The sequence below is a fragment of the Seriola dumerili genome, unplaced genomic scaffold, assembly GCF_002260705.1.
Source record: "Seriola dumerili isolate Sdu_G_001 unplaced genomic scaffold, Sdu_1.0 BDQW01000078.1, whole genome shotgun sequence".
Taxonomy (NCBI): Eukaryota; Metazoa; Chordata; class Actinopteri; order Carangiformes; family Carangidae; genus Seriola; species Seriola dumerili.
Window position 1 is genome coordinate 878651 of NW_019174333.1, and position 14085 is coordinate 892735.

The 14085-nt window shown below is 41.4% G+C and overlaps 1 protein-coding gene across 3 annotated transcripts in view; it reads right to left on the reverse strand.

The window, feature by feature from the left end:
* Positions 1 to 1440: 1440 nt before the first annotated feature.
* Positions 1441 to 14085, reverse strand: part of LOC111220823 (sodium/potassium-transporting ATPase subunit alpha-3-like) — a 33658-nt gene continuing 21013 nt past the window's right edge. For all 3 annotated transcript variants that reach the window (XM_022744059.1, XM_022744058.1, XM_022744060.1), the window contains 14 exons: positions 10902 to 11100; positions 10193 to 10437; positions 9849 to 10041; positions 9514 to 9689; positions 9146 to 9282; positions 8820 to 8970; positions 8496 to 8664; positions 7849 to 8003; positions 6541 to 6664; positions 5693 to 5838; positions 4586 to 4716; positions 3168 to 3269; positions 2783 to 2874; positions 1441 to 2303 (listed from right to left, as the gene is read on the reverse strand). In XM_022744059.1, coding sequence (XP_022599780.1) covers positions 2275 to 2303; positions 2783 to 2874; positions 3168 to 3269; positions 4586 to 4716; positions 5693 to 5838; positions 6541 to 6664; positions 7849 to 8003; positions 8496 to 8664; positions 8820 to 8970; positions 9146 to 9282; positions 9514 to 9689; positions 9849 to 10041; positions 10193 to 10437; positions 10902 to 11100 — 2049 coding nt within the window. In that variant the 3' untranslated portion in view covers positions 1441 to 2274. The remainder of the gene's footprint in view (positions 2304 to 2782; positions 2875 to 3167; positions 3270 to 4585; positions 4717 to 5692; positions 5839 to 6540; positions 6665 to 7848; positions 8004 to 8495; positions 8665 to 8819; positions 8971 to 9145; positions 9283 to 9513; positions 9690 to 9848; positions 10042 to 10192; positions 10438 to 10901; positions 11101 to 14085) is intronic.

Sequence of the window (14085 nt, forward strand, 5' to 3'; positions counted from 1 at the left end):
GAGCTTATTAATACAGGTATAGGGTGATAATACAGCAGTACCTTCCTGTCTATAATGTATCATATATCAGCAAACAATCCGTGGTGCCGATATTTAGGACATTTATACTTGTCACACACTCTGCTGATGAATTTTCATTAGGTCCTAACTTCATGTCACTGGTGGTTCTATAATATAATAATGTAATATCATTTTTTTTTTTTACAATCATTTGGGGCATTTTACAACTGATTATGGAGCAGATTCACTTTCCCACCACATTTACTAGTTCAAATTTCTCATGGATTGTTAGTTGGTCATTATGTGATCCACTGCCTAATGCAGGGTGGAGCCACATAATTTCCATGGCGCTTTATGATGGTTACAGTCTTTTAACATGACGATGTTCTTAGTGTCTTTATCAGGAGACTAACAAACAAACCAAAAGGTTTAAAGTGATAAGAAATGTGGAAATCTGAACATCTGGCCACACAGAGGAAGATCATGTGATACACCCACTAAATGGACCTTGTGGTGAAACATTTTTTCCTGCTATGTTACAATGCTCATTTTGTTGTAAATTGATACCTGTTAGGTTGTGGAGGTCCCCAGGTGACTGTGAGATCAGTGAGGCTGTTTCCATCATGGACTGATCGTCACATGTAGAACCGGGTCTCTTCAGTTCTGCTTTCTTCATCTTCTTCCAGTGAATTTTCATAAACTTGAGCCACAATATTTCTATCACACTATGTCGACTAAATGGTGTGTTAAAGGTAGAAAACAGATGACTTGACACTACTGCCGTAAATAAGAGTTGGTCACAGCATTTATTTCCATTTTCTGACAAAACTCCACACAAAAACAAACTGGAGACCAAACTGAAAAAAGAGAGATCCTTCTATTTTATTTCATTTTCTTTTTTTTTTGCTGCTGTTTTGCAAGTTAAGGTACAGTGCCTTAGTACATATTTCCACTGATTTAAATAATGAAATTGGAGAGAAATCTCTTTTTCCGAGGACACAGAAAGATTGTTTTTTTTTTTTTAACAGAGGTGGGGTTGAGGGGGTGGGGGTGGGGTAAGTTGCGGGCAGGGCAAAGGATGGGAGAATAAGAGGAGGCAGGCAGTGAGAATAGGTGGAGGTTTACAAGGACGGAGGGTTTGCACGGTGTTCACAAACAGACAGACAAACGGGGACAGATGGGTGGGGGGTTGGGGGGTAGTTGGAGCCGGTTAAAGGAGGATTGTGAAACGAGAGAGAAGAGAGGAAGAGGAGGGAGAGACAGTGGGCTTTGTCATGTCCGAATGAAAACAAGCAGCTCTCAGACCCACTCCAAACTTAAAAAAAAAAAAAACATAAAACTTTAATGAACAATTTGTTTTTAAAAAACACCCAGTCGTCTATTAGAAAACAACAACACAAGCAGAGAAAAACACAGGGGGAAGAGGAGGATGGAGGGAGGGAGGGAGGAAGGGAGGGAGGCAGGGAGAGGAAGTGACCTTTTTTTTTTGAGTGCTTCGGTTTTATGGTGAGATTGATTCTTTATTAATAGGGGAGGAGGAAGAGGAGGAGGAAGAGGAGAGAGAACGGCAGTAGAAGATTGGCAGTGAGAAAATAGAAATAGAGAGAAGTAAAATAGGCGAATGGCAGGAAATGGCAGTGATTAGAGAGCTGGATCCGGGGGGCTTTTCTCTGGCAGGAAACAAAAACCTAACAAAAAAAGTAATGCCACCCACCCGCTCAAATCGCCTGTTGGGAGTCTAGACGGGAGCTGCCGTGTTGTTGTCCTGCTTGGCAGGATCGCAAGTGGAACAGTCAAGTTTTTGCCTTTATTCCTCTCGTTCTAATCTTTATTCAGTTCCATGTCTTGCTGTAGTTTAAGCACATATGAAGAGAGGCTGCTGCTAACAGTGTAGTAATAATGAGCATCGGCACAAACAGTGTTACTGGCAGACTAATGCTGTTTACTTTGGATAGAAAAAAGGGGACAGAGGGAGAGAGAGAGGACAGGGAAGGTTTTAAACCCACCCTCTCCCCCATCCTCTCCTCCTCTGTCATTGGTCCTCTTGTTGTCTTGGCGTTTGTTTTTGTTTTTCTTTCTTTAGGAGATGAGGATGGAGAGGATGGAGAGGAAGGAGAGGAGGAGTAAACATAGTTTTCTTGTACAGTTTGCGTATGTTGAGAGGAGAGGAGGGACGGATGGAGGGAAGGATGGAAGAGAAAGAGAAGGGGGGGTAGAGAAGGAGGGATGAGTTAAGGGGAGGACAGGGTGAGAAGTAAATGATGCTTTGATAATTTAATAGTACGTCTCTTTTTCCACCCAGCCTGCAGAGGTGAAGAGGAGAGGGAAAGAGGGAAACAAGAAAAAAGAGAAAGAGAAAATAGTTACCTTTCAAAGGATTTCATTTACTCATAAACATTGGTGCAAAAAAATTATTTATACTACATTCAAGTCCAATGTGAAATTATTCTGCACAAACTAGTGATTGTCCTGCACTTTTTTTTCATTTCTTCTCCTGTTCACCCTTTGAAAAATGATACTTACATCTCATGAAAATTAGTGTAATATTACTCTTAATGATATGACTACAAATGTGTATATATATATATATGTATAGAAGTTTTATGTCAACAGAATGAGTAGATTAAAACTCTGTTTTGTACTTAAACATGAGCAACCTGCTGTTTTTCTCCACACCAGTACCAGAACAGGTGCAGACAAAAATGCTTCATACACCAAGGAAAGCAGCTCCTGTGACAGTGAAACAGAACGTGCACGTATTTGTGTTTGTGTGTTGGCATACCTCCAGGGTTTCGGCGAAGGATGAGTTTTCGGATCTCATCGTAAACAAAGATGAGGAAACTGTATGGGAATGCACAGAACCACCAGCTGGGCCTGAGAGAGAATGGGAGGGGTGATGGACAGAGTGAGAGTGCTGGAAGAAAAACTCAACAAGGTATTTAAACACAATGCAGTTCTTACAGTGCTGATTAAAGAGAAAAAAATCTGTATTATGTTTATTACTGACTAATAAAGATTGTGATCTTTGTTATTGTGCATAGGCTAAAAACCTTACATGACTTCATAGCAGGAGAGGATAATGTAATCCACTATAACTGACATGTTCTTCACCCCCGAAAATAAATATGAAATATGAATATGACTCAACAGTGTGTGATGTGACTTACTTGAGTGGGTACATCCGTAGTGCCAAGTCCATGCCAGGGCAGTAGGACAGGAAAGCAGCCAGAGCTGTTTCCTCAAACAGGCCAAAGATCAAAATCTTATTCCTGCAAGAAAAGAAAGAAAGAGAGAAAGAGAGAAAGAAATAAGACAAAGTCAGCAAAGTAACAGATGTGCAGATGGTGAGGAAATGCTAAAAAAAAGATAGTGATGTGAGGAATCCACAGCAAAGGGATCAATGTGCCCTGTGACTGGAAAGGGTTATCTAAGATTTCAGGTTCTGAAGTGCTCTTGATGACAGCTGATGACAAAGCACGTGTGACATATGCTGATCTGTGTTGGAGTCAGCTGAGGTCTAACACCTCAGACACCAGAGGATGGTCAGGTCTTCTGGTGATGTCACCAACAGTAACAGGCTATAATACACAGATATAATACTATGACACCAAACTGTTCAGTTTAGAAAAAACAACACCTCTTCGGGTCATTTTGACCTGGTAAGGCTCAGGAAGAGAGAGCAGGAGACTGAATATCTAAGGATAGTTTTTTTATTTGTCTGCGAGAGATTGAACGTCTGCTTGACTTGTGTAATCTGAAGCGCCCGTGGTGGTTTCTACACTGTACAAGACGGAACTGTTACTGGGAAGATCAGAATCAGTTTGTTTGTATACACGCTTGTTGTAAATAAACTTGCATTGAGTGAAACTCTCAGAATCTCAGTGTGCTAAATGAGTCCTCGTCTACGGTTGATTCCAGTTCACCTTATCAGAGGGTTTCTGTGGAACCTCAAACAGTCAGATTTGGGACCCGATTTAGTTTCAGTTGTAAGAGGTGCAGCTTTAAAACCTGAAGTTTGTTTTTTTTTGATTTTTGTTTGATTTTAGACCTCTGATGTAATCACCTTATCACTTATTTAATGATTTATTATTTCATTTATTATTTCTTTGTCTATTTCTTTGTTGTTAAGTACTTTGAGCTACATTTCTTGTATGAAAGGTGCTGTACAAATAAAGTTTATTATGATTCTTCTTATTATTATTGTTATTATATTACAAACTGATCCTGACTCTTTGTGGTACCAGACTACTTGCTCTTTAAAGTGATAGTTCGGGTTATTTGACGCGGGGTTGTGTGAGGCGCCGAACTGAATGTACTGCAGGTAATACACTGACCATGCATGAGTACCTCACACAGCCCCACCTCAAATAACCTCAACTATCACTTTAAGCAAAAGGTAAAGTTAACATGCCTCATTTATGTTTAAAGACAAAGAAGTTTAAATGTTATAGAATAAGACAATGCGTTTGCTGATGTTTAGTATATTAGATCAAAAGCAGACATTAGCTTCAGGCATCAAGAGCAATCTTTTATTAATTTGGTTCAGCATCATCTAGATTTCATGTTCAGATCCTTCTGTACTTACTTCATGCCCTGCTGGAACACAGAGTTACGTCTGGTCTTGCAGATAATGACATCTGCCCACTGCACCACCACAATACTGACGAAGAAGGCTGTGTGGCAGGTGAACTCCACAATCTTACGCTGCTCATAGGTCTTCATGGAGAGAGAGAGAGAGAGAGGAGAAAGATAAAGAATATATATGACTTTCAGACTGTCTGTGATGGACCTTGTATGTTTGATGAACGCTGGAACAAAATGTTGAGTCCAGGAAGAAGCTGTTGCCCTTTGATTTACAGTTGTTATCATTAATCTACATTAATGTTTCTCATTATTCAGAGATTACCGCTATTAAACTCTTTTTTTTATGCTGGAAATGTTTTGGGATGTATGTGTATGTATGACTGACCTGGGACAGTATCCCTACACACAATAGACGAGCCACATAAACATAAAATATTAACTTTTCATCCTACAAACATGTATTTCCATTTATGAAGTGAGATTAGATCGCCAAAATCTACCTGAATGTTTTCAACAATATTTGTGTAATAATTCTTACAACTACTACTACTACTACTACTACTACTACTACTACTTACTAATTAATACTTCCTACATCCATTCTTACACAAAGAGACAATCAAATTATCTGCAGCTCCCTTTTCCATCACACCAATAGAGGGCAGTATTCAATTAAATATAGAGGTGCACAACTGCGGAACACCAACTTGCACCTGGTAGACACCTCGCCCTCACTACCTGATTTTAAAAGAAAATTCCGGTTGATAGAACCATTTAAATATCTCGATCCCTTCTACTGTATATATTCTTTCTTTCTGTCTTTCTCATTTAGTATAATGTAATTTTTAATTTACGTTAAGGTGAAGTTTAACAGTCCTTGATGGGTTTCTTACCTCACCTGCACATTCCCTCCATTAAAAAACATTTACAACGTATTTGTAATATTCTATGTGTGCAAATAAATACAATCAAAAATCTCAATCAAATAGGAGACTATAACAACAGAGAAAGTGACGTCCACCTATTCTGCATCAGGCAACACGGTTCCTCAAAGCAAGTGAATATAACAGAACCAGAAAAGACTAGTGTTGTCTCAGGTCACTCATACCCATTGCTGTCCGTAGCTGTCCTCGAGGTCATTGGTGGAGCGATCGTCCCAGTTGAGCCGGATGCCGACGAGCACAGATGGCAGGAAACCATTTTCAGCCATGATGACAAAATAGGCAAAGAAACCACCAAGAGCTTGGATCATACCTGCAGAAACACACACGCACGCACGCACGCATGCACACACACACACACACAAACACACATTGATCAGGAACCGATAAGGTTAATCTGATAAGGAATAATCCTATACCCCCTACAGAAACACAGAATAATGTCATGTGACTTTGTGGGAAGAGAGAGAGGAAGGGAGAAGGAATCTTCTCACTGACTCGACTAATGGGCACTGGCCAACATTTACTGTAAATTATTATATTTATTAGATTAAAATGTGCTGATCAGAAGAAGAGACCATAAGATCTCACCACACATTTACATTTACTCATTTGACAGATGCTTTTATCTAAAGCGACTTACAAGTGAGGGACATCACTAAAGCTTCAGTGCTGTAGGAGACCTTGCTGTAAGAACTAGGTTCTACAGCTATTCACCACACGGACTCCAGATGGTGCTGCTGACTGCTGCTGAACAATGTCAGCACCATGAAGCAGTTAGACACTGTCAGACTGCATCACAATACTGACATTGCGTCTAGGAGTATTCTGGTGTGGGACAGATTTGGGGCCAGTAAAAGATTTCTGACATGGTTTAACATGTTGACAATACCAATACTGCACTACTGATAGACTAAATGTGTGTCAGTAGTGTGTGTGTGTGTGTGTGTGTGTGTGTGTGTGTGTGTGTGTGTGTGGTCGTGCGTGCGTGGTAAATAACAAACATGGCACCTACCAATTTGTCCATAGGCGATACTGATGAGTCTCTCATTGACCAGTTTGTCCCTCAGTGGGTTTCTGGGCTGGCGCTTCATGATGTCACTCTCTGCTGCTTCATAGGCAAGAGAGATGGCTGGTACCTGACAGACGAGACAGCCACAAAGAGGCAGGTACGTTGTTGTTATACAGTACATATATTTCATGTTCACACTGTGTGTAACGGGAATATTTTGCTTTGGATTATTTCATTTTAGCTATCAGATGTAAAAATCCTTCTTGTTGAAGAGCTCTCAGACAGATTTCAATTATTAGGAAACATTAAAATTTCTCTTTCCATATAAATTCTGTCAGACCAGGAGACCTAAGCTCATATTCAACTTAGATACTGAGAAAGTAAAGACACAAATGAACTAAAAGGGAAAATAACTCTTTATTCGCAGATCTCATCTCCACAACAAAGACTTTCTTTTCTTTGTCCTTTCTTTTTCATGGAGTCCCTGTATTCTCTGCCTCTCTATAATGTTTCCCGTGGTCCCTTGTTGCATTTAAATAACTCAAACTGTCCCAAACTTTGCACATTTCAGTCTATTTGTTGAACCCATTTACTCTGAGAAAGCTTCTTTTCAGTGGTGGTCCCACACTGCCACCCAGTGTTCTTTTTGCATACTGTATCTACTGTTTAGACAGAACCTTGAACTTGACCTCAGTGCTGTGTTTAATGGATTGTTTTGCACTTTGCAATATACAAATGGCTCATCATAAAACTGTTTTTTAAAATTAATGGTGAGGAAGTTATTCCTGCCTTGTTTGTAACCAGATTCTGTCCCAGTAAACAAATTAATATTCTTACATTGTGTTTAGTATCAGAGGTTCTATTTGATTATTTCATTAACCACAGCACTGGTTTCTTTCCTCCAATTCATTTTGTATAGCTGTGTTACTTACAAATGGCAGTGATGACCATTGTTGCATTGTGTCCTGAACATTCATGCATGTTGCCCTGATGATAATCATCAAGCATTACTGTTTATGTTTTGCCACCTGGGTACCTGTCTGAAATGGATCTATACATTTCACATGTTTGTGTACAGCTAATGTTTCCTGGTTCACTGTGCATGCATGAGTGTTCAAAGATCAAGTGCACACAAGCATCGAAAAAAGCTGTGTGTGTGTGTCTGTGTGTGGTGAATTCAGACATGCTGACTTCTGCTTCTTAATGTGTGATTGGACATAAACACATCAGATCTGCATGCTACCATACATGAGTGTGTCTGGTGTCTGACTGTGTCGCTGCCTTGTTAACGGGTACGTTTGTTTCCCTCACCATGTCAGTTCCCAGGTCGATGCAGAGGATGGTGATGGTGCCCAGAGGCAGTGGGATGTTGACCAAGATGAAGAACAGGAAGGGGGTGATCTCTGGGATGTTGCTGGTCAGAGTGTAGGCGATGGACTTCTTCAGGTTGTCAAAGATGAGACGGCCTGTCGGGCGGAGGTTGTGTGTAAATAAGTACAGGCTCTTGAACAGACCAATACTCAGTGTGAGGGAGAGCCTGCACCTATGTCAACACAGCTAGCTTTTTAAATATAGCATGTAGGACAGTGATTTGAAATAGAATAGTGTTTAATACTGGTTAATTCTAAAATTAAATCTATACTCATTTTTCACCGTACAACCTATCATTTTTGTTAAAAATAGTGTTAAAAGAAACCAAAACCAAAAATGAGGGTCCAAAGACACAGAATTTCTTTATCTGACCATATTGACAAATATGTTCCTCCTCTGAATCACAACCTGCTTAATATGTAGTGTAACAAAATGAAGTGAACTGTTTATTGTATGCATATGTGCTGTCAAATGTGCTGATTTTCATCTGAAAACCTTTTGGCATTTTCTGTTTAGGCATGACCCCCCCCCCATTATTTCAAACTTTCCCTCTTTACAGCCTTTTTCCTTTTTTGTTTTTCCTTCACCTTCTTCTACTCCTGTGACAATGGAGGCAAAGTTGTCATCCAGCAGGATCATGTCGGCAGCTTGTTTGGACACGTCTGAGCCAGAGATTCCCATGGCAACACCGATGTCAGCCTTCTTCAGGGCGGGAGAGTCGTTCACACCATCACCTGTCACAGCCACAATGGCTCCCTGACAGAAAAATTAGGGTTTAGAGATTTTATTCCATTTCAGACCACAAATTGCTAAAATGGACTTCTTTTTTTCTACTACAAGCACTAGTCTGCATGTGCATATATTCATTTACCTATGTCTACCTGTTTATGACAGTGTGTTAAGTATAGTACCTGTCTCTGGCAGCCTTCTACAATGATTAGTTTCTGCTGTGGGGAAGTTCTGGCAAAGACGATCTCTGTGTGGTTCCTCAAAATATCGTCCATCTGGTCCTGACTGAGGTCCTTCAGGTCTGTGCCGTGGATCACACAGGCCTTGGCATCCCTACACAATACAGACAAAGCAGATCAATAAGGTCTTTGTAACAAATGAAAGTAACTATTGTCATATAAACACCTTTTACATGCTTGGTGTTCTACAGCCTTAACTCTTACGGCTGAATTAAAATATCTGGTGAGGCTACATGAATACCTGTTGTAGTTTATGTTTACTGTCTTACCTGGGGTTGACCTGACTGACAGGGATGTTAAGGCGTGCAGCAATATCTTCGACTGTCTCGTTGCCCTCGGAGATGATGCCGACACCCTTAGCAATGGCCTTGGCTGTGATTGGGTGGTCACCAGTCACCATAATGACCTGAAAAATAAGAGGAGGAACAAGATGAAGAGGCAGGAGATGAAAGGGATGGAAAATCAGACAAGAAAACAGGAACAGGTAAGAAGAGGGAAGGGCAACAGTAGAAGAAGAATGGCAGGAACATAAATAGGTAAAGGAGAGAAAATACTATTTTTCCAGAAATGTCTGTGACATTCATCCACAGTCTTCATATCTAAAGTCTTTTAAATGTCAGATTTAGAAAGTGCCCACCTTGATGCCAGCGGACCGGCATTTGCCCACAGCGTCAGGCACGGCAGCACGGGGAGGGTCGATCATGGACATCAGGCCCACGAAGCAAAGGTTGTCTGTCTGGAAGTTGACGTCATCTGTGTCAAAGGCGAAACCTTTGGGGTACTTGTCTTCTGGCAGGAAGACGTGGCAGAAACCTGGAGGAATTAGGAAAGTGGTAAGAAGTATGAATGAATTGTACATATAGGATGATACAGGATATATCAAAGTTTATTTCTAAACTCTTCCAAATTCCCCAAAATTCCAAACTGTGGCCTTTTGTTAAATTACCACTGTTTTCTATCTTCTATCCTTACCCAGTACTCTCTCTCCCAGTCCTCCCAGTTCCAGATAGGCGTTCTGGAAAGCCTCCTTCATCTCATCGTCCATGGGCTGCTCCTTGCCTTGCATCATGATGGTGGAGCAGCGGTCAAGGATCCTCTCTGGAGCTCCCTTCATCACCAGCAGGTACTGATTGTTGTTTTCATCCTCAGTTTCGTGTATTGAGAGCTGAAGGGAAAAGATTTAAAAGTCAGTATCATAACCATTAAAGATCTATAAATCTTCTGGTTTCAGTTCATGTTATTTTGAGCTGGTGTGGTCTGTTTGTAATCGTATATATTCTTTCTCCAGTTGCACAAGTAAACAGAGGGGGACAGACCTGATACTTGTTGGTGGAGTTGAAGGGGATCTCGGCCACCTTCTTGTTCTTGTCCCTCATGGTCTTGACGCCGCCACATGACAGCTCAATACATTTCAGCAGGGCTGACTCTGAGGCATCTCCGGCAACATCACGCTTCAGGATGGGCAAAGATTCCTGGCCGGCCTTGAACGCGGCGCGGTTGCACAGGGCAGCGATGCGGGCCAAGGACACCCATGTTGTGGAGCTCTTGTCGAAGGAGGAGCCTAGAAAATGAAATTTATTCACAAGTATCTCAGCCACATCTTCTTTTCCCACTTATATCACAGCTGACAAACCACTCTTCTTTTCTAGTCTGTGGTTTCAAATCAACACTTCATGTATCTAAACATGAATTACAACAGAATGCAGTTTCGTCCACCAACCAAGCAGGAAGGCTGTTTGATACACGTTTTACTTTGATTTAATTGGTGGTCAGAGCTAATGTGCGATGTTTAGAAAAGGAAAAGCATAACAACAGGTTAAGACCAATGATTTGATAAAAACAAAACAGCACTGATCAGTGTTTGAGGTCTCAACCTAACACATATTCTATAAGCATTTGGTTCTTGGCAGATAATCATGTTGGGTGCTGGCCATTAGTTTATGCTGCCATGGAGAAACCAAGGGCATAATATTCTTACTATTTTTCAGGAAGACGGTAATTTAGCAGGACAGAGTAAAATCTCACCAGACTGGTCCTCAGTGGTGTCGGCCTCATGGATCTGGTTGTCGAACCACATGTGGGCCACGGTCATCCTGTTCTGGGTCAGGGTGCCCGTCTTGTCAGAGCAGATGGTGGAGGTGGAGCCGAGAGTTTCAACGGCCTCTAAGTTCTTCACCAGGCAGTTCTTACGCGCCATTCGTTTAGCAGTAAGTGTCAGACACACCTGAGAGAGGAAACATGAACAGCAGAGGGAGGAAGGAGAGGCAGGAGGAGAGAAGTTGTCGACAATAGAATAAGACAAAAGGAGAGAATGGAAACAAACCAAAGGAGAAAGAGAAAAAATTATTAGCATCTATGTGAGACAACTAACAGCAAAGATGAACATCTCCAGGCACAAAACAAACTTCTGCCAATAGGCAGACACATTAATGCCATACTGTGCTTCAAATAATTAACCACACCTGAGAGCTAAACCACCCGCACTCCTGGAGATGTTAATCCTGCTCATCACAATGTCCATCTCTAGCAAAATGCACTAAAAACCTCCTTCCAAAAATAAAAACACAGCCCAACGAGCGATGCAGAAAGAACATGAGGCATGAACGAGTGAAGCGGTGAAGCAGAGCAGCGGTGCATTATGTCATCATGCCAAGTACGGCAAGAACCATGGGCCAAACAGAACTAGCCAAGGCCAAGCAGAGGAGGCCGAATTCATTAGTCATTAGCCTTATGTCATTACATTAGCTAGCCGTTGTCATTGCAGACAGCACCGCGACTGGCCTGGAAAAGAGAGAGAGAGAGAGAGACACACAAAGAGGAAGATGGAGAGAGAGAAACAGATACACAAACGCATATGGGGCTGCCTTGGGAAAGAGAGATGGAAAGAGACACACAAACAGAGACAAAACACCACCTTCACCACACAAACTGATACTGACACAGAGAATGTTAAAGCACAAAAATACACACACACACACACACACACACACACACACACACACACACACACACACACACACACACACAAACACACACACACACACACAACACACACACACACACACACACACACAAATGCACACAGACATACAGCAACATCACAAACCATAGGAAACACACAAGCACAAAGAAAAGAGAAGCAGGGTCAAAGACAAACAGCAACACAATGAGACAACATCAGCCACAACACTGTACACAACACAAAATATCCACATTTACACCAACACATACAGAGAGCACACAATCAAGCTTCAGGGAATCTGATGAGTGATATGTAACATTAGTAGTGCGAGATCAGTCTCTTAATCACAAAATGTACAAAAAGTGTAGCTCATTTATGGGATGAAACTAACTATAAATAATGTCTAGTTTTAATGTCAGTGGACTTGAGTTGGTTGCTGTTTGAATAGATAAAGGGTCCTCTAGTGTTAAGTGTTTCATGTCATTTAAAACATATGAAAGCTGTTTTGGAAAGATGTCACTGTATCAAAAATAATGCTAGAGGACCCTTTATCTATTCAAACAGCAACCAACTCAAGTCCACTGACATTTAAAACTAGACATTATTTATAGTTAGTTTCATCCATAAATGAGCTACACTTTTTGTACTTTTGTGATTAAGAGACTGATCTCGCACTACTAATGTTACATAACTCATCAGATTCCCTGAAGCTTGATTGTGTGCTCTCTGTATGTGTTGGTGAAATGTGGATATTTTGTGTTGTGTACAGTGTTGTGGCTGATGTTGTCTCATTGTGTTGCTGTTTGTCTTTGACGCCTGCTTTCTTTTCTTTGTGCTTGTGTGTTTCCTATGGTTTGTGATGTTGCTGTATGTCTGTGTGCATTTGTGTGTGTGTGTGTGTGTGTTGTTGTGTGTGGTGTGTGTGTGTGTGTGTGTGTGTGTGTTGTGTGTGTGTGTGTGTGTGTGTGTGTGTTTGTGTGTTTGTTGTGTGTGTGTGTGTGTTGTGTGTGTGTGTTGTGGTGTGTGTGGTGTATTTTTGTGCTTTACATTCTCTGTGTCAGTATCAGTTTTGTGTGGTGAAGGGTGGTGTTTTGTCTCTGTTTGTGTGTCTTCTTTCCTCTTCTCTTTCCCAAGGCAGCCCCATATGCGTTTGTATCTTGTTTCCTCTCTCCATCTTCCTCTTTGTGTGTCTCTCTCTCTCTCTCTCTTTTCCAGGCCAGTCGCGGTGCTGTCTGCAATGACAACGGCTAGCTAATGTAATGCATCATAAGGCTAATGACTAATGAATTCGGGCCTCCTCTGCTTGGCCTTGGCTAGTTCTGTTTGGCCCATGGTTTTGCCGTACTTGGCATGATGAACATAATGCACCGCTGCTCTTCACCGCTTCACTCGTTTCATGCCTCATGTTCTTCTGCATCGCTCGTTGGGCTGTGTTTTTATTTTTGGAAGGAGGTTTTAGTGCATTTTGCTAGAGATGGACATTGTGATGAGCAGGATTAACATCTCCAGGAGTGCGGGTGGTTTAGCTTCTTGTGGTTAATTATTTGAAGCACAGTTATGGCATTAATGTGTGCCTATATTGCAGAAGTTTGTTTTGTGCCTGGAGATGTTCATCTTTGCCTTCATCCACAATGTCCCATCTCTAACAAATGCACTTAAAAACTCCTTCCAAAAAATAAAAAACACAGCCCCACCATGAGCGATGCAGAGTAAGAACTATGTGAGGCTCCATGAACGAAGTCGAAGCAGATGGTGAGCAGAAACTAAGCAGCGGTGCACTTAATAGTCATCTATTGCCAAGTAGGCAAAACCAATGGGCCAAAACAGAACTAGGCCAAAGGCCAACATGAGGCCGGATATTCATTAGTCATAGCCTTATTCATTTACATTAAGCTAGCCGTGTCATTGCAGACAGCACCGCGGACTGGCCTGGAAAGAGAGAGAGAGAGAGAGCACAACAAAGAGGAAGATGGAAGAGAGAGAAACAGATACACAAAGCATATGGCGCTGCACTGGAAAGAGATGGAAAGAGACAACAAACAAGACAAAACACCACCTTCACCACACAAATGGATACTGACACAGAGATTGTTAAAGCAACAAAAAAATACAACACACACACACAACAACACACAACACACTACACACAACACACCACACAAACAAACACACATTAACACAACACAACACACACACAGTCACACACACACCACAACCAACACACCACACACAACACACACACACACA